This window comes from Diplotaxodon limnothrissa, linkage group LG23 (assembly GCF_057381915.1).
Source record: "Diplotaxodon limnothrissa isolate DT_005_m linkage group LG23, D_limnothrissa_male_GT1.1, whole genome shotgun sequence".
NCBI classification, from domain to species: Eukaryota; Metazoa; Chordata; class Actinopteri; order Cichliformes; family Cichlidae; genus Diplotaxodon; species Diplotaxodon limnothrissa.
The window spans coordinates 46,661,308-46,683,540 of NC_140617.1; the positions used below are offsets into that span (position 1 = coordinate 46,661,308).

General features: G+C 43.6%; 3 protein-coding genes across 3 annotated transcripts in view; all 3 read left to right on the top strand.

The window, feature by feature from the left end:
- LOC146608843 (NACHT, LRR and PYD domains-containing protein 3-like) overlaps positions 1-22,233 on the top strand; it is a 237,958-nt gene that overhangs the window by 177,762 nt on the left and 37,963 nt on the right. The gene's annotated exons all lie outside the window — the stretch shown is intronic.
- The window catches only part of LOC146608847 (protein NLRC3-like), a 30,704-nt gene that overhangs the window by 1,969 nt on the left and 6,502 nt on the right, over positions 1-22,233 (top strand). Inside the window, exons 4-8 of the mRNA XM_085348901.1 lie at positions 1,737-1,868; positions 3,492-3,733; positions 3,838-5,626; positions 12,848-13,021; positions 15,114-15,293. Of these exons, the coding sequence (XP_085205027.1) occupies positions 1,737-1,868; positions 3,492-3,733; positions 3,838-5,626; positions 12,848-13,021; positions 15,114-15,293 (2,517 nt within the window). The remainder of the gene's footprint in view (positions 1-1,736; positions 1,869-3,491; positions 3,734-3,837; positions 5,627-12,847; positions 13,022-15,113; positions 15,294-22,233) is intronic.
- Positions 18,553-21,891, top strand: LOC146608848 (ribonuclease inhibitor-like). The gene is made up of 3 exons (XM_085347763.1): positions 18,553-18,638; positions 19,283-19,462; positions 20,802-21,891. The coding sequence occupies exons 1-3, from the start codon at positions 18,553-18,555 to the stop codon at positions 20,992-20,994; spliced, it is 459 nt and encodes a 152-aa protein (XP_085203889.1). The 3' UTR covers positions 20,995-21,891.

The window sequence follows — 22,233 nt, forward strand, 5'->3', positions numbered from 1 at the left end:
GGTCTGTGTATGAAGTATCATTTAGTGGCAGTTGTTAAAGTTGTATAATGATGATGCTAGTTTGGGGTGTATTTTCCTGCTGATGCAAATGCATCTACTTTGCCCTTTGTCTGGTGCTTTGGACAAAGACGTCCAATGAAACTCAGAACAACACAGTTTGCACCACCAGCAGGCAGAGGAAGTGGCTGACATCCAGAAATCCTACCAGTGGCTGAACAAAGCTGGACTGAAAGACAGCACAGAGGCACTAATCATGGCAGCACAGGAACAAGCTCCGAGCACAAGACCCATAGAGCCCGGGGTCTACATGGCTCTTTTTGGGGGGGTTGTGTTGTATTAATAGTGACTTTGTTTCTTTGGACCAAAATCTTTTGTTTTTCAGTTCAGTTGCAACATTGACTAACACTAATGCAGGGGTCGGCAACCTGCGGCTCTTTAGTCCTTACAGTGCGGCTCCTCGTGGTTTGGGAAAATAAATTAGAAGTATTTAGCTGAAGTGTATTTTATTTATGTTCTTTTTTAACTTGTAGTTCTAAATTGGAAGATTATTGTGATATTGAAATATAAAAAGAAAATTATATTTTTTATTTTTTCATCGTTCAAATAAGCGTCACACTCGTGGAAGCCGGTGTACCCGCCGAAACGCCGTGCATTTATCGAGACTTTCAGCCCCAGGTAGGCCAATTATGGATCTTTGGATCCACATTATGTCAGCAGCTGTTCTCCACCGTGAACTATGTTAAAAACAAACACCGCTCACGCCTCACAGACGACAGCTTACAGTCCTGTAAAGATGAAAGTGACTTCGTACAGCCCCGACCTGCAGACGCTGTGCGCAGAGGTTCAGCAGCAGAAGTCCCGTTGTAAACATATCACGGCAGACCCGACGATGTTTGCATGAACACGCTTTTCAGCTTCTCTTTATTGACCACTTTTCACACACGGTTGCTGTACGCACACAGCCGGCTGTAGCTTTGCAGCTCACAGCCCGACACACACCAACACAACAGCACAGACGTTAAGGCGGCGAGGCGTGATTGCGGGTGTCGCTCAGGTGCGTCCGCCTCCCCTGCAGCGGCGCTGCAGACCACGCCCCGCCACACACATTAACCAGGTAAAATACATATTTAGGCAGAATTTTGCTAATATCTATTTTTCATCTTTCAGCAGCATAGAGCTTTTTTTCCAATTATTTTTTAAAAGTCAGGTCAAGGCTCCAAAAGCCCAAAGGAGATATAAGGGTGGCGGCTCACAGCAGTTTTTGTTTGCTACATCATTTTAGTTCAGCTGGGTGTCTTTCCTTTGGTTATATTTCTTTAAGAGTTCAAATGTGTTCATTACATAAATAACATGTAATTTTCTCTGTAGCACTTCATGGATTTCATAAGCAACACACCTTAGTTGTTCACACAAAGCATAAAGGTAAAAAACAGTATATACAGTGTTATCTTCATTCTAGATGTCAAAAAGTATTTGTGGCTCCCAGTGTTTTCTTTTGCGTGGAAACTGGCTCCAAATGGCTCTTTGGGTCCTGAAGGTTGCTGACCCCTGACCTAATGGTATATTTTTTTTAGCTGGATCGTTCTATAAAAACATGAATCAAATCTGAGAAAAGTTTCCACCTGACCTGTTGAATGTTATTGAAGCCAGAAGTTTGCCTTCATACTGTGTTTCTTGCATGCCTTTTGTGGTGTACTAATTGATGTGAAATGAATGCAATGTGGTTGTGTTTGCAGAGGTCAGAGGTCACAGTCTCCAGCATCCAGCTGTGTGTCTGTGAGGAGTGACGTGTCCAAAGACAGACCTCCAGACTTCAGTCATGAACCTGCAGCAACAATGTTCTTCAATCATGGAGCTCAGCTGACCATGTAAGAGAGCTGCTGACTCATTTACGGGTGTTTGAAATTCTGTGACCACTTTGTAATTTTAGTTTATATTTTTAAAGTGTTTTTATTTGTAGTTGCCTTTATTTTTATTACACTGTGTGTAACGTGGTGGTTTGTGCTGTTTGGGATTGTTTTGGTGTATTTGTGTCAGAACATCAGATAAATGATTTCATCACATTTTAAAAGAAAGTATCAGGATAATAATCTGAACTGAGTCATCAGAAATAGAAAGATGGTCTCAACAGGCCACTGAGCTGATCTCCAAAGAAATGCAGAAGATTGAAGAGTCCGAGGCTGTTTATTTGTCACAGGCATCGTCATACACGTACAACACAGTGAAATGTGCTGAGCTGCTCCTGTGACTGGACAAAACATTAGAAACAATCATTAAATGAAATAATGAAACATTGTGCAGATGTAATGTTAAAGTGCTTTGTGCCACATTAGCACAGCATGTACTGACAGAGCAGTGCAAGCAGAACAAAGCAAATGAGCAAAGTGATGTAAACAGAGTAACTGAACAGAGTGAGCAGAGTAATATCAGCAGTAATGAAGCAGCAGGATCAGTGTAGCAGCGTGTGACGTCATAATGAATCAGGTATGATCTGAAATATGACAGTGAGACAAGAACATGATGTAAGGTCCTGTTTAAACCCTGATGGTGATGCTATGAGGGGAGCATGTTCTGATTTAGGACTTGGCTGGTCTGAGGATAGAAGCTCCTCTCTGTTTGTGTCCTGATGGTGCAGAAGCTTCTGCCTGATTGTAGAAGGAGCTGAAGCCAGCATCATCCCAGAGGTGAAGCTCCTCTGTGTGCAGACCTGAGGTCAGATTCCTCCAGGCTGATGTTCAGGATCTACAGAAACGTGTGGTTGTAGTTATTGCTGCACTGTGTGCTGACAGCAGATACTCAGAACAAAGCGCTGCACACGTGTTCTTTACAAACATCTGTACATATAAAATATGGATCATGGCAGTGAATGAACACGTTTCTGTCATTTGTTTCATTGGCTTCTTTTTTCTGCCTGTGTTCATGTGATTAATGTCTAACACATAAACAGGTTTGTAATCAAACATCACATCATCAGGGAGGCATCATGAAACAAAGTTACTGCTGGAGGCTGAACTCAATTTGGTGGCAATGTTCAAAAATATCACTCAGATCATTTCAAAGCTTTTAGTTCTTCTTCTTCACTTCTGTAAAAGAATAGAAAGAAAATCAGAACCCAGAAGTTCACTTCCTGATGACTGAACTCTTTCAAAATAAAGCTGAAAGCTCTGAATGTGACACCGCTGCTCCACCACAGTTTTTAGAGGAGGTCAAAGGTCAGTTGAAAGTGATGGATCCCAAACTTCCAGTACATCCAGTGAAGGACATAATCAGCTCTGTGATGAAGGCTTTTACTGTGGAGTTTGTAGGCTGATCACTCTGTGTTTAATAAGACAGGCAGGAACAGCAAAGGAAACTTGGATTCTGAACTCAAACACAAGTTTCTCCACTTTGACTTTTCTCTGTGACCATCAGAGCTTCTGCACAGTGTCATCAAATCTGGATGTTTGTCACTGACAGTCAATGATTTTAGTGATAAAGAAATGTGTTCACAGAGGGAGGAAGAGGAAGAGGAGTGGTGTCTGTGAGGAGGAGCAGCTGTCCTGCTGTGCTTTGTGTCAGGACGTCCTGAAGGATCCAGTCTCTACCAGCTGTGGACACTGGTTCTGCAGACAGTGCATCTCCTCATACTGGGACCAGTCTGCTTCATCAGGAGACTGGTCCTGTCCCCAGTGTGGAGAAAGATCCAGAAGCAGAGCTGGACTGCAGACAGCCAGTCAGAGCAGCTGTGTACAAAGTAAGACTGAACATCTGTCTGCTGATGGACTCATTTCTGAAAACTGGACTTCTTGTTGTTGTTCAGACATTGAAGAGTTTTCTGTCTGTTTTTCTTTCTTTCAGCAGATGTTGGTCTGCAGGAGGTTTTAGATGAACATAAGATCAGTCTGAGGAGGAGATGTGAACGTGTGACTGAAGGAAGTGATGAAACAGGAAGTAGAACCCTCCTCAACAGGATCTACACTGAGCTCTACATCACAGAGGGACAGAGTGAAGAGGTTCATAGCCAACATGAGGTGAGGCAGCTGGAGACAGCTTCCAAGATGGACGCCCTCCATGACACTCCAATCAGGTGCCAGGACATCTTTAAAGCCTTACCTGACCAACAGAGACCCATCAGAGTGGTTCTGACCAACGGCGTGGCTGGTGTTGGAAAAACCTTCTCAGTGCAGAAGTTCACTCTGGACTGGGCAGAGGGCTTGGAGAACCAACATGTCAGTGTGGTGGTTCTGCTTTCATTCAGGGAGCTGAACCTGATCAGAGAGGAGCAGTACAGTCTTCTGGAGCTGCTCCATGTTTTCCATCCAACATTACAGAAGGTCACAGCAGAGAAGCTGGCTGTCTCTCAGCTTTTGTTCATCTTTGACGGCCTGGATGAAAGCAGACTTTCATTGGATTTCACCAACAGGAAGCTGCTGTCTGATGTCACACAGAAGTCATCAGTCAGCCAGCTGCTGACAAACCTCATCCAGGGGAATCTGCTTCCCTCGGCTCTCGTCTGGATAACTTCCCGACCTGCAGCGGCCAATCAGATCCCTCCTACATGTGTTGACAGGCTAACAGAAGTACGAGGCTTCACTGACGCCCAGAAGGAGGAGTACTTCAGGAGGAGATTCAGTGATGAAGAGCTGTCCAGCAGAATCATCTCCCACATGAAGACATCCAGGAGCCTCCACATCATGTGTAGAATCCCAGTCTTCTGCTGGATCACTGCTACAGTTCTGGAGCACATGTTGACTACAGAGCAGAGAGGAGAGCTGCCCAAGACCCTGACTGACATGTACTCACACTTCCTGCTGGTTCAGACAAAGAGGAAGAAGAACAAGTACCACGAGGGACATGAGACGAGTCCACAGGAGCTGACGGAGGCTGACAGGGAAGTTCTTCTGAAGCTGGGGAGGCTGGCGTTTGAACATCTGGAGAAAGGAAACATCATGTTCTACCAAGAAGACCTGGAGCAGTGTGGTCTGGATGTGACAGAGGCCTCGGTGTACTCAGGAGTTTGTACAGAGATCTTCAAAAGAGAGTGTGTGATCTTCCAGAAACCAGTCTACTGCTTTGTTCATCTGAGCATCCAGGAGTTTCTGGCTGCAGTCTACATGTTCCACTGTTTCACCAACAGGAAGTCAGAGGTGCTGAAGGACTTCCTGGGAAAAAAATACAACGAGTCATCTCTGGATGATTTCCTTAAACGAGCCATGGAGAAATCCCTCCAGAGTAAAAATGGCCACCTGGACCTGTTTGTCCGCTTCCTTCATGGCCTCTGTCTGGAGTCCAACCAGAGACTCTTAGGAGGTCTGCTGGGTCAGACAGAGAACAGTCCAGAAACCATCCAGAGAGTCATCAAGAACCTGAAGAATAACAAGAAGTTTAATTCCTGTCCTGACAGAAACATCAACATCTTCCACTGTCTGATGGAGATGAACGACCTCTCAGTACATCAGGAGATCCAAGAGTTCCTGAAGTCAAAGAAAAGGTCAAAGGACCTCTCTATGATCCACTGCTCAGCTCTGGCCTTCATGCTGCAGATGTCAGAGGAGGTTCTGGATGAGTTTGACCTGCAGAAGTACAAAGCTTCAAAGGAGGGACGACTGAGACTGATTCCAGCTGTGAGGAACTGCAGAAAGGCTCGGTGAGTCCAGATGTGATCATTACATCATTGATCAGTGTCGGTTAATAGTTTAATGTTTAAATTAAAAACACAGTCCTTGGTTATAAAGTGCTTTACAAACACCAACATTACGGCTAACAGCTGGATTCTCCTGTTTCAGTGCAGCTAGCCAAACAACAAAGAGCCACTTGCTGCTAAAGACAGAGTGAAAGTGGACGGTATATCCTCCATTCTTCATGTAAAACACATGCAATGAATTGTAATGCACCATCTGTGTTTACCTTCATGCAGTTTTCTCTTTATGGTAGACTTGGATATTTAAATGTTTACCTCCTGGAGAGTCTTGTTCACTTGATTAGTTTTTGTGAAGGGGATTCTCCTCACCCCGTCTCCAAGGGAGACACCAGCTACCCTTCAGAGAAAATGTATTTGCCCCACTTGTAACCACGATCTGGTTCTTCCAGTCACTGCCCACAGCTCGTGACCATAGGTGAGGGCAGGGACGTAGATCGACCGGTAAATTGAGAGCTTCGCTGTCACGCTCAGCTCTCTCTCTTCACCACGACAGACCAGTACAGCGTCCACCTCACTGTTACCGCAGCAACAGTCTGTCTGTTGATTCCTGCTCCCCTCCCCCTTCTTTACTCAACCCTGAGATACTCAGACTCCTCCACCTGGGGCAGGAACTTGTCTCTGACCCAGAGTGAGCACTCCACCCTTTCCCAGCTGAGGACCATGGCCTCAGATGCTGATCCTCATTCACACGGCTTCACACTCTGCTGAGAACAGCTCCACTGTGAGCTGGAGGCCATCACCTGATGAAGCCAACAGAACCACATCCTCTGTGAAAACAGAGACCAGACTCTGACACCACACAAGTGGAATATAAGGTCAGAGGTCAGCTAATACCTAATATGGTAATCCTGAGCTAACAGGAAAGGGAAATGCAGTGAAGAAATGGATTTTCAAATGAGGAGTGGAATCACCATTTTAAATGTACAAAGTAAATCTTTGATTTTATTTTTTAAAAGATTTTAAAATCATTTTAAAAATTGGAATTCAAAAATGTTTTTTAAAATGAAATAAATGTACTCATGTTTTATTGCACAATTTATTAATGAAGCATGAAATGTATTTTGATGTGTTTTGACTCTTCTGATCCTCCATAATATTGAGATTGTATAGAAGTTTTCAACATTTGCAGATTTAGGATTATACTGTACACTATTATTAGCATAGTATGTAACACATGGGGACACTAAAGCAGTCGCGCCAGAATGTCCTCTAAAAAGAAAGCTTCTTTAAAATACAAGCGAGTCAGACACCGAGGGCACAGAGATGAAGCAGGTCTGATCAGGAACAGTTTATTACTGGGCCAGGGAGCACAAATAAAAACACCCTTAAAATGTACGTGATACAAGGTTGTCAATTTAGTAAAACTAAATAAAACAATCCTAGAACCCGTAAAACTACCATTTTCTATATTCACTAACAAACCCCTGCTATAATTATGCCACATGTTCATTATGGGTCCATCAGCAGGCCAGGAATTCCGGCTTTAGAGCAGAGTCCACGCCAGCCCCGTCTTCAGCAGACAAGCAAGAGCCTCCCATCTTGTCCTTCCACTGGCCCATCATATCCCAGCCCAGCTTGCGTTCTGCACCCGAATCCATCATGCGACCACCGCCACAGCTCCCCTTGCATCAGTGTCCTGTAAAATAACAGATAGTAAACCTGCTGCCAATCACACGCGTTGTCTCCTACTGTTGCCGTTCCATGAGGTCAGGACTGGGTCGCCGTGTCACGCTGGCCATCTAGCATTAGCCTTCCAGTCTTGGGCTTCTCTCCTTCAGTGCTCAGCTAGCCTGCTTTTAAAAGGTCTTTACACAGCTGACACACCCATGCCTCAGCAGGTGGTCCCTATCAGCTAATTTGTCCCATGTGTAGCCAGTCCACAGTGGATTAAAAACTGTGTCACATAAAACACTAAAGCCCATGCAATAGAAACAGAATAAAACAATGCAAATAAAACGTCACTCATAAATAAACACTAAAAATCTGAATAAAAACAATATACAAGATAAATACAAATTTCCACTGTGTGACATCCCCCCATATTTTAACTGTGACAGTCCCTGTCACAACATTCAGGTGTTCTGTCCAGGAGGGTGGCTGAACAACACTTGGCCTTGCTGGCTACTGTGTCTCTGGTAGTCCCTTCTTTACACATAACACATGAAACATCAGCAATAATCTGCTACCAACGAGTTCCTTTGAATGCATCCTAGAAAAGTTACAGCATAGGTGAGTTATACAGTCCAATTGCCACATCCAGGTAACCTGCTGTTCTTCCATTTCGTGACCACATAGCATAGCTAATGTATGGGATTATCAGAACACTGACTCCTCTCAGCTCAGCTCCTCTGATATCCCTTGTGGATGAACACTACTCATGAATACTCACGTGGCAATAAAACGTCTTTTCTGTACACCCCTTGCTCACAACCCTCAACAAGGGTAGCTGATTTAAACACTTAGCATTCTATCATCTATATCTGTACCCCAGGTACTGAACACTGCTCCCAAACTTGTATCCTGTCGACAAACGCCAAAATTATGTAGCCGCTAAGACTGGTGGACCTAAATCTTCACCTCCAAGTCCATTCACATACAAGAGGAAGGGGAGCAAGCGGGTCAGCGCTCAGGGCACAGAAACTAAGCTGGCTTTGAACACACACCATTTATTTCCATAAAAAACACAGCCAGAATCACAAATACAAGTTAAAATCCCCCGTATACAATAAAAAGAGTGTTCTCAATGCGCTAAAAACCCTGCCGGCAGAAATAACTATACACTATTAAAACAAAGCTAAAAAAATGTTTTCCATATGCTAAAATTACCCTCCCACAGTCCCATAATCCCACAGTACAGCCACACGCGGGCGAATGTGCCTTATCTGAAACAGGAGAGGAATTTCTCTTCCGGGATGGAAACCACGCCGGCCAGAAGAACAAGGAGGGGGCTCCTGTCGCAGACCTGTCTCCTGACAGCGCGTCGCCGCACAGTCTCGCCCCACTCCACACCTGCACACGGCCTCCCTCGTAGCACCGTCAGATGCAGGCAGAGGGGCATCCCTGCCCTGTTGTGAATTGAGGGCCATCGCCACCCACTGTTGCTGTTCCTGCAGTTGGGACTGGATCGCCGAACGACTCGCGGCGCCCCACAGTCAGGCAGCAGTTCCTTCAACACACGTGCGGGCTTACACGCGTTCCTTTTTCTCCTGCTCACCTTTCGTGCGTCGCTCCTCTTGTCTCTGCGCTCACCATCCCCTTTAACAGGTCAATCTGGCAGCTGATAGGCCACCTTGGGGAACGCCCCCATCTGTTTAGTCCTCAGTGGATTAAAGGAATATGGTACAACAACATTAACACACATAATATAAGTATGAGGATAAAACCATGCAATATAAATATCACAATAAAATCATGCAAATAAAATCAACACTATGTACCAATACACAGATTGATAAAACATAAAAACACAAATTTCCACTGTGTGACAAGTATACTACTATACTAATAACAGTGTATAGTATACTATTGTACTATACACTATTATTAACATAGTATATTTTAACAGGGAATCTTGATCCTGTTACATTTGACTTCTGTTGAGCTTCTTGAATTGTCACCTTCAGTTCCTTTCCTTTACTCTTCCAGTGTCTTTGGTTTAAATGTATTTACCCTGATAACTGCATATGAAACAGTTCACCTCTTTTCACTCACGATTATCTGTTTGCCATAAAAGTGTTGGTGATGTGTTGGGAGAATCATTATTTTCAGTCTCTTCGTATAAACATAGTGAGGCAAAGATGTGGGTCGTGGTCCCTGATAATCAGATGTGTCTGTGTTCTGTTACATGTGACGTTAGAGAGGTTTTAGTGGAGATAAAAACAGGACCAACATCACTCGTGACTGCTTTCCTGTCTTCACAGTGTGTTTACTGTTGGAGCTCGTCCTCCTGTTGCATCTGTCACAGCTGTTACGCTCCTCTGTGACTCCTCCTCTGTCTGCTGTCACACTGCAGGAGTTTTTGGTCACGGCGTGTGAATAACTGCCGAGGTCGGCTAGGACGACGCCACCACTCGTTGTCAGACCCTGTCACGCTGTCTGTTTTCATCTTTAGCCGAGGTTATTAAGAACTTCAAAATGAAACCAGTCTCTGTTTTCAGTCTCCGCCCTCTTTTGCAGCTTTGAGCCAGGTTGTAACACCTGTTAAAGTCACCACCTGTTGTGACCGGGGAGTGAGATGAGTGTGAGAAAGATGAAAACAACGTCTCATTCTGACTAGTTACTGGGAACTGATGTGTGATGATGCAATAACAAAGATGACTGTTTCTATGATTTTCTGTTTTATTAATTGTTTTTATTGATGATAAGGACAGGCAGAGGAGATTGGATGGATTTACTTTGTTTTATTATTTTGCACTGAAATGGAGTCCAGTGTACAGTCCTTGGCGTTGCACATTTTAATATGTTTTAGCTGAGACTGTAGTGGGCACTCTTTAAATGTCAGGTCAGTTTGTCACGTTAGAGCCTATTTGTGCCTGTTAGTGCTGACGATGACTTTAGACCGAGCTGACTGAGGGGTCTAAGCTCATGATGCCACCAGCAACACCCGGGTCATGCTGCAGAGTTTTCAAACCCGACATAATTTACTCAGGTTATATCAGGTGATCTAAGAAAGGCCGCTTAGAAAGAAAAGCGAGTGCACTGCTTTAAGTGTCTTGAAGATGTTTAATCCGAACATTCAGCTTCTTCACTTCTAAAACCAAAAAGTGGAGAGTCCCAGATTTTAATCCTAGTGGGAGTGTCCCTTAAGAGGTCATTGACCAACTATTGATCATGTGGCTCATCACATGAGCCAAGCTGTGAAAAAGGGTGTGGGTGATTATCAGCAGAGGTTTCAAGAGATGAAACGTCTTCAAGAAACTTAAAGAAGTCACTTTTCTTTCCAGGCTCCTTAGATTACCATGACTGTATGATGAGAACCTACACAGACATATCAGGTGAAGTTTTCAGTGTTTTGGTTCAGTTTAATGTAAAAATGGAGATGAAACACATATAAAGGCTGGTTTACACCACTGAGCCCTGCTCTAAAACACTGACACAGATCTGTCTGTGAAGCTGGCTTTAACAAATAAGAGCTTAAAGTTTTAAACACATGTTTAGCGCCGAACTGTCCACTTTACTGTCTGTAGCAGGAAGTGGCTGTTTGGCACTGAAACGGGAGAATCCAGCTGTTAGCCGTGATGTTGTGTTTGTAAAGCTCTTCATAAACGAGGACTGTGGAGAAGGAGAGCCTGTGTGAGTCAGGTGGTTCACCGGCCGAGTGTATCAGCGGCAGAAACAGCTGATCAGCGCCGTTTTATGCAGTAAAATAATCTTTCTGTTCCCAAACACATCCACACAGTTTACAACATAACAGCCCACTACATGCACATCACACCACAAATATGCATAAACCTGAACATAAAATATGTCCTGTACCTGTGTGATCTCTTTAAGTAACTCACAGAATATCAACACTAACGCCACAAGTTTGTTGGTATTTTAACATTTTAACCATTGATTTTGAATTAAAACCAACAGTTAAAATATTTTTGCACCAGAGGAAAGAGCAGCAGAAATATTAAGACAGATAAATCATTCTGTCTTCAGTCTCCATGAACAGCATCAACATCCTCTGGTGAAATTTCTCTTTCCTCCTTAAAATATATTAAATGTCAGTTTAATTCCAGATTAATGGTTAAAACATGTATGTCACATATGAACATGAGGAAATAAAGAAAAGTGACTGATTCAGTTCCATATATGCTCCAGGGAGGCGTTAAGGTTCATTAAAATTGTTCAGTTATTAAAGTTTAATCTGAGCCGAGCTGACTTCCTCAGGAACAAATAAACACCGAGATAAACTTCACCTTACAGATATAATCTAAATGAATCATATCCAATCTCAGAGAGTTGACAGTCAGCTGTGTGCTGGGAGACATGTCTGTCTGCAGTGTACGAGCTCTGACCGCTCCCCAAAAATGTCGGAGTGAATACATTAATATTAAAAGTGTAGCTGGTGACACAGAAACAGAGGATTTAAGAAGTTTAAGTGTAGGTCGGGTCCACACATGTCCAAACACCTGTGCGTAGTCCTGCTTGTTACTCAGAAACGCACACTAATAAAATGGCCATAAGGCCAAAGCAATGGTTTTGACTGGTGTTGACCCCGCCCCCACCCTGAGTGTGGATGCTGAGAGAAGGGCCAGCTGTGAATATGAGGCTGTGGGAGCAGATGGAGAGAGAGTATGTCGGGGTATCCCAGTACAAGCTTTACTGGGGTCAGAAATTAGACAGACTCCAGTTCCTTTGTTTGATTTATCTAGTTTGATGTTAGGAAAGAGATTCATGAGATGGAAAAACCTCCCAGTCTACTGAGATTCAGAAATGATTTGTACACATGGAAACTCCCTGAGTGGGAACAAAGAGTGTCCTGTCAGGAAGAGCATTTGGAATATGGATGTTGAGGATGTGACAGTGCCTGAAATCCTGCTGCTGTTCTGAACCATAGTTTCTGATCTGAAGGTCAAACAGAGTCATGATGGTTGTTTCTATTTGTTCCTTTTTAGTTTAGTTCCCCTGAAATCAGATGTGATATCAGCAGCTCTGAGTTCATTCATCATTATTGTCCAGTGATGACATTTCTGCTCCGTTTGGTGACAGTCAGCAGATTTTTCCTGAGTGTGGACGTGAACAGTCGTACCTGACAGCAGCAGGTAGCAAACAGAGATCATCTTTCCAGCTGGAACTCTTCACTGAGCTGAACTCATTCAAAATGTTCTAGATTCAAGACAGGAAACAGTCCACATGTGTGTCTTCACTCTGACTCTGGATCAGATCTCACTGACAGACTGTGGACATTATGGAAGCCTAAATGTGACGCCATCTTCCTCCTTCATCTGCAGATTAAAGCCAAACAAAGATTCTCATTAAAAGTCTGCAGGTCTGAGAGAGACTCAATCGTTGTGTCATGTCAAACACAGTAAGAGGAGCTGAAGCACAGATGTGAAGAGCAGATGTTCATCAGATTATGACCTCACTCTGTTTTGTCTTCATATACATTCAGTCTGTGTTTATAATGCAGACTTTCTGCTTTTATAATAACACATTTTGTATTTTCTATGATCACAGACTGGCTGACTGTGGACTCTCAGGGACTCATTGTGAAGTTGTGGCCTCGGCTCTGAAGTCCATCCCCTCCCATCTGACAGAGCTGGAGATGAGTAACAACAAGCTGCAGGATTCAGCAGTGAAGCTTCTGTGTGCTGGACTGGAGAGTCCAAACTGTCGACTGGAGACTCTGAGGTGAGTTCACTGACTGCAGCTGTTGTTGTTTTTCTATATTTCTGATCTTTGATTGATGTTTGAAACTTTCTTTAGTTCCTAAATGTTCAGGATGTGTCTGAAGACAAATGTGAAGAAGTTTGAGTGCTTTCAGAAATGTTGTGTCTTTCCAAATGACTGAACAACAGTTTTCCTCTTGGCTCCAAATAGAAGTGACAGACTTGAGCAGCGTTCATTTAAAGGCTGACAGAAGTGCAGTGGTGACGGGGAGATGTTTGTCAGGACAGCTTTTCAGCCTCCACAGGTTCATGTTGTGCTCCATCAGTCAGTGAAGATGAAGTCAGTACTGGTGAGGCTGTAGAGTGTGTGAGGGATGTGAATGAGGCTGTTGGAGATCTGATGATAGCAGATAAAAACAGGCTGCAGAGACTTTGAGCTTGTGTGGAAACAGACAGAGAAAAGAAAGACATGAATGTCAAAGCTAATAAAGGTGAAGTTAGGAGCTGTGACGATGTTCATGTATCAGAAGCTGATCTGGCTGCTACAGAGACGACCCACACAGCTGCTGTGGTGAGGTTTGTGTTAAAGCAGAGGAACACAGGCCCAAACATGACAGCAAAGCAGGTTTCAGGCTCTGTGAGAGGATTTCAAACAGAAGCTGGAGAAGAGAAAGGACTACAGAAAGAAGGCAGCTGAGACCAGTCCAAGTGTTTCCATGGAGCCCAGTCTAACATTCATTTATACACTAACGTACAGAAGTGAACGGGAAAATGAATCCATAGTTTCAAATGTAGAAATAGTTCTCAGTTCATTTACAGAGTTTAATACAGTTCATGAGGAAATGTTCAAAACAGCAGCTGAGAAAAAATCTTCTTCACAAAGTTGGATCCAATTCCAGTAGTTTGTGATGCACTTTAACGCAGCGTGAGCAGTTCACTGCCTAACCCCACAGAGACTGTCAGTCTGGACTTTTCTTTATTGCTATTGGCTGTCAGTGAGATTTCAGAGCAATCAGAGACTGTGGGTCTGTGTATGAAGTATAATTCATGTGCAGTTGTTGAAGTTGTAGAATGAGAAATGGCAGTTTGGGGTATTTCCTGCTTTCATTGTCCTGCTTGTGCTGATGAAAATGTTTATTGACGTGTGAATTCATTCTTCAACGCTCGATTCTGCCTGAACAACGTGAAAACTTTGCTTTGTGTAACACAATTCAAAGCACTGAAGCATCGACTTATTTCATTATCCAACAATGAAAACAGGAAACACAGACAGCTGGCCTTCAAAGTAAAAGCTGCTCCTTTTGAAACATGTTGGTGGTAAAATGTAAGAAGAGCTGAAGCACATAAATGATCTACGTGCCAAAATATTAAACACAGTTGATATATTTGTGTGAGTGTTGTGATTCAGGTGTAGATGTAATAATGTACATATAGCAGAGTTTCCTCTTCTAGATCAGCTGATCAGAGTCAGGCCAATCAGCTCTGAGCATGCTCAGTCTGAGTTATGGAGCCACATACTATGATTCACCATGGCAACGGCATGAGCAGAGGCTCCGTGTGAATCCAGAGGAGCAGAAACATGAATGATGACAGTAGATGATTGTGTGAAAGTGCTGGAAGCAAATGAGTGTGTGATGTTCTTTCAGTGTTGCACTTTGTAGACGCTCCCTGAGCACTGGTCTCACAGCCAGCTGCACATAGAGACCAGTGTTGTTAGTCCAGGTCAGAAGATGACTTGTTGGAATGAAAATGAGCTTGTAGTTTGTCTGCTTTAATAATGTGACTGGAAAAAGGTGTTGGACTTCAAATATGTCCATTTCTGTCACACTTCACCTTTAAAAGTGAAGCCATGTGGTTCCTGGAAGGAAAAACACGACTTTTTCAAGTCTTTGTCCTGTTTTTATGAGAAATGTACGACTTTAATGTGAAACATTCAGAGTTTTTTCTCTTGTTGTGTTTGTTTGAAGCTGCTTCCTGTTGGCTTCAGCTGTTTGGAGTTTCCATTTTCTAAACTTCTACATTCTGAACCTTCTTCAGCTCTGAACAGATGATGAAACACTGAATGATTTCAAGCACTTTGTCTAATAAACTTACATCTTTCATTCTTTATACAGATTGAAGAGCTGTGGTTTGTCAGATATTGGCCTTGATTATCTGGCAGCAGCGCTGAAGTCCAACCCCTCGTATCCCACAGAGGTGGACCTGAGTGGAACCTACAGCAACCTGAAGGATTCAGGAGTGAAGCATCTGTGTGATTTCCTGGAGAATCCACGATGTCGATTTGAAACTCTGAGGTCAGTCAGCATGTTTTAGTTGTGCTGAGATGAATATGATGTGAAAGTTGTGCTGACACTAAACTGCAGACATCAGGCTGATATTATACTGATCCGCACTGAGGATCTTCATGGTAAAGTCTGTTTTCTTCTTCTCTGGTTTAGTCCATTGACTGCAGCAGAACAATGTTCACATTTCAAACAGTGATACTCAACGTATGGCCCGCGGCCCACACGCGGCCTGCCCACCTTTCCTGATTCAGAGAGAGGGGACCCTGATTAACTGTGTAGCTTCTTCCTCACAGTTCTAAGTATCAGACACAACAATGAATAATCCACAGCTGACTGTCTTTAGCAGGTCAAAGGTCACGGCACACAGCACTCTGTGAAACAGTTTGGAGCAGGAATTCTTGCACATTTACAAACTGACACTGCTGCACGGCATGCTGGGTAATGCTAGCTGCTCAGGTATGGGTGTGCTAACGGCTGTGAGACTCTGTGGCTGCAGAACACTGAAGAAGAGAAAAGAGAAGTGGAGGATGAAGAAAAGAGGCGGAGATGAAGCAGAAGTTAAGCTCCAGAGAGGAAATGTTTCTGTGTGGGTGGGTGATAGGTTTGTAGCTTGAACCTATTCGCTGGAACGTTGAAGACAATATAATTACACAGCAAGCAAGACACAAAGTAGGCAAAGTTCTTCTTGTTACTCATTCAATTCAATTCAATTCAATTTTATTTATATAGCGCCAAATCACAACAAAAGTCGCCTCAAGGCGCTTCATAGATACAGAGAAAAACCCAACAATCATATGACCCCCTATGAGCAAGCACTTTGGCGACAGTGGGAAGGAAAAACTCCCTTTTTACAGGAAGAAACCTCCAGCAGAACCAAGCTCAGGGAGGGGCGGGGCCATCTGCTGGTTGGGGTGAGAGAAGGAAGACAGGATGAAGACATGCTGTGGAAGAGAGACAGAGGTTAATAACAGATATGATTCAATGCAGAGAGGTCTGTTAACACATAGTGAATGAGAAACGTGACTGGAAAGGAAAAACTCAATGCATCATGGGAATCCCCCGGCAGCCTACGTCTATTGCAGCATAACTAAGGGAGGATTCAGGGTCACCTGGTCCAGCCCTAACTATATGCTTTAGCAAAAAGGAAAGTTTTAAGCCTAATCTTAAAAGTAGAGATAGTGTCTGTCTCCCGAATCCGAACTGGAAGCTGGTTCCACAGAAGAGGGGCCTGAAAACTGAAGGCTCTGCCTCCCATTCTACTTTTAAATACTCTAGGAACAACAAGTAGGCCTGCAGAGCGAGAGCGAAGTGCTCTAATAGGGTGATATGGTACTACAAGGTCATTAAGATAAGATGGGGCCTGATTATTTAAGACCTTGTATGTGAGGAGCAGGATTTTGAATTCAATTCTGGATTTAACAGGAAGCCAATGAAGGGAAGCCAAAACAGGAGAAATCTGCTCTCTCTTTCTAGTCCCTGTCAGGACTCTTGCTGCAGCATTTTGGATTAGCTGAAGGCTTTTCAGCGAGTTTTTTGGACATCCTGATAATAATGAATTACAGTCGTCCAGCCTGGAAGTAATAAATGCATGAACTAGTTCTTCAGCGTCACTCTGAGACAGGATATTTCTAATTTTAGAAATGTTGCGCAAATGGAAGAACGCAGTCTTACATATTTGTTTAATATGTGCGTTGAAGGACATGTCCTGGTCAAAAATGACTCCAAGGTTCCTCACAGTGTTACTGGAGGCCAAGGTAATGCCATCCAGAGTAAGAATCTGCTTAGATACCATATTTCTAAGCTTTTCAGGGCCGAGTACAATAACCTCAGTTTTATCTGAAATGAGAAGCAGAAAGTTATGCATGAGGGAGACCTGCCTGGAGCCAAGTGTCGTTCCCCATTGCACTCCTTTTATTGTGGTTACATGAATATGCATAGGGTCATTAACATATGACGTCTACATAGGTATACATGTGAACAAAGAATACTGTGTGTGTGTGTGTGTGGGGGGGGGGGGGGGGGGTCAGAGTGTGACCCCATAAATGACTTCCCTAAACCTGCTGGTCTGGAAGTCCAACAGTTCATCTAAACAAAAGGCACTTAGCATAAAACAGATACAGCCACGTTTATCCTGCCATAAAACAATAAAACAAGGTACGACCTCTTCCCATGCTCCCAGGATGTAGGTGTGCATTCCAGTGTGGAATACACACCAAGCCTTTGCAGCCTGCTAAAGATCACACATCAGTACACAATTGATTATACACCTCTAAGCATAAATGACAATCAACAATACAAAACCTAACAGCGGGGCTCAGGCAGCTCCGCCCACACAGTGACAGTGAAGCAGGTGAAGAGTAATAAATGAAGACAGCAGACAGGATTTGATAAGCTGATGTACAAACATGTAGAAACGGGTCCATACAGACTGAAGCGTGTCTCCTTTGCATCTTCCATATTTGATACTGAGAGTTTCCAGAAGAGCAAACATCAAACACGCCTCCAAACATGTGACGAGTCAGACTGACATCATTTCTACAGAGAACAGTGTGAGCTCTCAGCAGCTCACTTCAATAAGAAGGACAAAGTGCAGCAGGAATGACTAAACCCACTAACAATCTGATATCCCCGTGTTCCTGTTGTTCTACAGCATCATCATTAATGCTGCTCCACCACCATCACTGCAGCTGACCAATCAGCTTCTGTCACGTCATGTGACGCTCTGTGACTCAGACTGGAGAAATGCTAAATGGCTAACCTGAAGCTAACCTGAGAAACAGTCAAAGTACTGATGATTCCTACAAAGTGTGTGTGTTCAGTATGAGATGAGTGTGAATGAAACCATGGAGGAGCGGGCCGTGGCTGCTCTCACACACGTTTGCTGCAGGGGCGGAGCTACAGAAATGTTCATAGGGGGCAAAATCAAAGCCATTATTGTTGACACATATGCAGCTGTTACATCCTGTAATATGCATTAAATATGGTTCAAATACATTAAATGCATTAAATATACATGTTTCATATAAATACAGTCTACAACTGTGTTTCCTTCAGCCCACATAAGGAAACAGTTGAGTCAGATAAAGACAGAAGGCCTTTTCCACGTCCATCTGCTCAGTGTTAAAGTGCTGATGATGTTCAAGCTCAGGCAGCAGGAGGGATTTCTAAGCATCCTTCACTGATCCACAACAAAGGTCCAGAGTTTGATCCCTCCTAGTAGGACAGGAAACATACTGATAAGAGTTTCAAAGTGTCTTTGTAAGCAGACATGATTGAAATGAGCCAGTCTGAGTTTGGTTCCTGCAGTTTGTGCTTCATAAACCGAGCTGAAGCAGAGGCAGCGTGTGCCTGCAGGTGAATGTACACTGCTGTTATAAGAGCTGTGGAAACTCAGGTCAAAAGGACGTAACCACACTGCTGACAGTTCCAGGACAGTCACAGAGTTACAGCATGAACTGCAAACATGAATAATGACAGTAGATGATTGTGTGAAAGTGCTGGAAGCAAATGAGTGTGTGATGTTCTTTCAGTGTTGCACTTTGTAGACGCTCCCTGAGCACTGGTCTCACAGCCAGCTGCACATAGAGACCAGTGTTGTTAGTCCAGGTCAGAAGATGACTTGTTGGAATGAAAATGAGCTTGTAGTTTGTCTGCTTTAATAATGTGACTGGAAAAAGGTGTTGGACTTCAAATATGTCCATTTCTGTCACACTTCACCTTTAAAAGTGAAGCCATGTGGTTCCTGGAAGGAAAAACACGACTTTTTCAAGTCTTTGTCCTGTTTTTATGAGAAATGTACGACTTTAATGTGAAACATTCAGAGTTTTTTCTCTTGTTGTGTTTGTTTGAAGCTGCTTCCTGTTGGCTTCAGCTGTTTGGAGTTTCCATTTTCTAAACTTCTACATTCTGAACCTTCTTCAGCTCTGAACAGATGATGAAACACTGAATGATTTCAAGCACTTTGTCTAATAAACTTACATCTTTCATTCTCTATACAGATTGGAGAGCTGTGATTTGTCAGATATTGGCCTTGATTATCTGGCAGCAGCGCTGAAGTCCAACCCCTCGTATCCCACAGAGGTGGACCTGAGTGGAACCTACAGCAACCTGAAGGGTTCAGGAGTGAAGCATCTGTGTGATTTCCTGGAGAATCCACGATGTCGATTTGAAACTCTGAGGTCAGTCAGCATGTTTTAGTTGTGCTGAGATGAATATGATGTGAAAGTTGTGCTGACACTAAACTGCAGACATCAGGCTGATATTATACTGATCCACACTGAGGATCTTCATGGTAAAGTCTGTTTTCTTCTTCTCTGGTTTAGTCCATTGACTGCAGCAGAACAATGTTCACATTTCAAACAGTGATACTCAACGTATGGCCCGCGGCCCACACGCGGCCTGCCCACCTTTCCTGATTCAGAGAGAGGGGACCCTGATTAACTGTGTAGCTTCTTCCTCACAGTTCTAAGTATCAGACACAACAATGAATAATCCACAGCTGACTGTCTTTAGCAGGTCAAAGGTCACGGCACACAGCACTCTGTGAAACAGTTTGGAGCAGGAATTCTTGCACATTTACAAACTGACACTGCTGCACGGCATGCTGGGTAATGCTAGCTGCTCAGGTATGGGTGTGGTAACGGCTGTGAGACTCTGTGGCTGCAGAACACTGAAGAAGAGAAAAGAGAGGTGGAGGATGAAGAAAAGAGGCGGAGATGAAGCAGAAGTTTAACTCTAGAGAGGAGCTGTGTCTGTGTGGGTGGGGCTCAGGTAGCTCCGCCCACACAGTGACAGTGAAGCAGGTGAAGAGTAATAAATGAAGACAGCAGACAGGATTTGATAAGCTGATGTACAAACATGTAGAATGATGGTGGCAGCTACAGAAACAGGTCCATACAGACTGAAGCGTGTCTCAGTCTGAATGTACACTGCTGTTATAAGAGCTGTGGAAACTCAGGTCAAAAGGACGTAACCACACTGCTGACAGTTCCAGGACATTCACAGAGTTACAGCATCATTTGTGACCATAAAGACAGAAAGCTCATCCAAATCCTGGGATTAAAAGTCTGTCCTGGTGGTGTCCAGTCAAACACGTCTCTGTGAAAGCTTCAATCCAACAGGCTCCAAAGTCCTTCTGCTCATTTCCTCGCCGGGTTCTTGATGCTCCTGTACCATCTCTCTGTCATCCTCCTCGCTCCCTCTTTGCACTCACAGTCTTTGTGCATCATTAACACTCACATGTGGAAAACCAAAGTTTTACTGGGCAGAAGATGATCATCAGTGACTCTGTCTTTAAAACACTCTTGTTAGAAATGTACGACTTTAATGTGAAACATTCAGAGTTTTTTCTCTTGTTGTGTTTGTTTGAAGCTGCTTCCTGTTGGCTTCAGCTGTTTGGAGTTTCCATTTTCTAAACTTCTACATTCTGAACCTTCTTCAGCTCTGAACAGATGATGAAACACTGAATGATTTCAAGCACTTTGTCTAATAAACTTACATCTTTCATTCTCTATACAGATTGGAGCGCTGTGATTTGTCAGAGATCAGCTGTGATTATCTGGAAGCAGTGCTGAAGCTCAACCCTTCGTATCCCAGAGAGGTGGACCTGAGCTCCCACAAGCTTCAGGATTCAGGAGTGAAGCAGCTGTGTGTTCTTCTGGAGAATCCACAACATCAAATTGAAACTCTGAGGTCAGTCTCCACGTTTTAGTTGTGCTGACACTGTCGATCTGTGGAACTAAAACCTTTATACAGGAAGTCTGGTTCAGCTCTTTGTAGACCTTCTAATCTCTGATGCTCTGAGTCTTACTCAGTAGATGATGCAGAGTTGTGAAGCCGATGTGGGTGAGGACACTCGCCCAGCTCTAACTACTTTGACGTCCAGGCGGCTTCCCTGCTTGTCCTGATACAAACAAACCTGAGTAACCTTGCAGGTCAGATCTCATCAGTCACACCTGTTATGGCAGCTCTCCTCTAGATTGTAGTTCTTGTTAACCTGGGATGGTTTTAGAAGCCTGGACCACAGACTGCAAGGGAAGATATTACTGGGAAAGGCCAAAGCAACCTATTAGACCCATTAAACACTAACATAGATGAATACTCAGATTTAAACCTTTATTGTTTCACAAAGGGTTAAAAAGGGAACGTCCACAGTTTAGACTGCAGCAGATTTTATTAAAGCAGTTTGACAGGAGCAAAGCAAAAACACAAAGAATAAGTGTTTCACATATTAATACATATAACATAATAATAAAAGAAAAGCAAAATAATGATACAAAAGAATGAAAAAGTTGTCCAGAGCAGCAGGATGTCTGAGGTCTGCAGAAACACAAAAACACAGCAGCTAAAAATAGTTGTTGAAAGAAAACGAGGTGGGAGCTGCTGATTCCTGAGCTTTGATACTGGATTAGCTTCAGTAGTTATTCCCATCACTGCTGTAGGAGCTACATTTAGTCACAGCTGATTGTCTCCTTTGACCAATCAGAAGACTACTGTTGTAAAAACAAGCAGACAAAGAACCAATGAGAGTGAAGAACAGGATAAAGAGCTCGTGTGATGGAGGCAAAGCAATAATCAGCAGACTGTAGCAGTTTCTATCTGGATGAAAGTAGAAGGAGCTCAGTCCCATATCTTTGGTTAGAAACAACATCAGTGATTTCCTGCTGCTCGAGATGATTCCAGCAGCTCTCATTACAGCAGCTGATGAGAGAAACAGCTGATGGCTCACAGCTCGTGCACTGTTGGATCTCCAGATGTTCACGTGGCTGAAGTCTGTGAAGAAACTGTGGTCCACGTAGTTCACACGGCCTCAGATTGGACCGAGCTCCCTGGATCACTGCAGCATCCTCAGCTGGTACATGGATGTCTCTGCTCCTCAGTCTTGGAGCCCCTGCAGGTCCGTCCACACCACCAGGGTCTTCTCACTCACCTTTCCTTTGTCCTCGTCCTT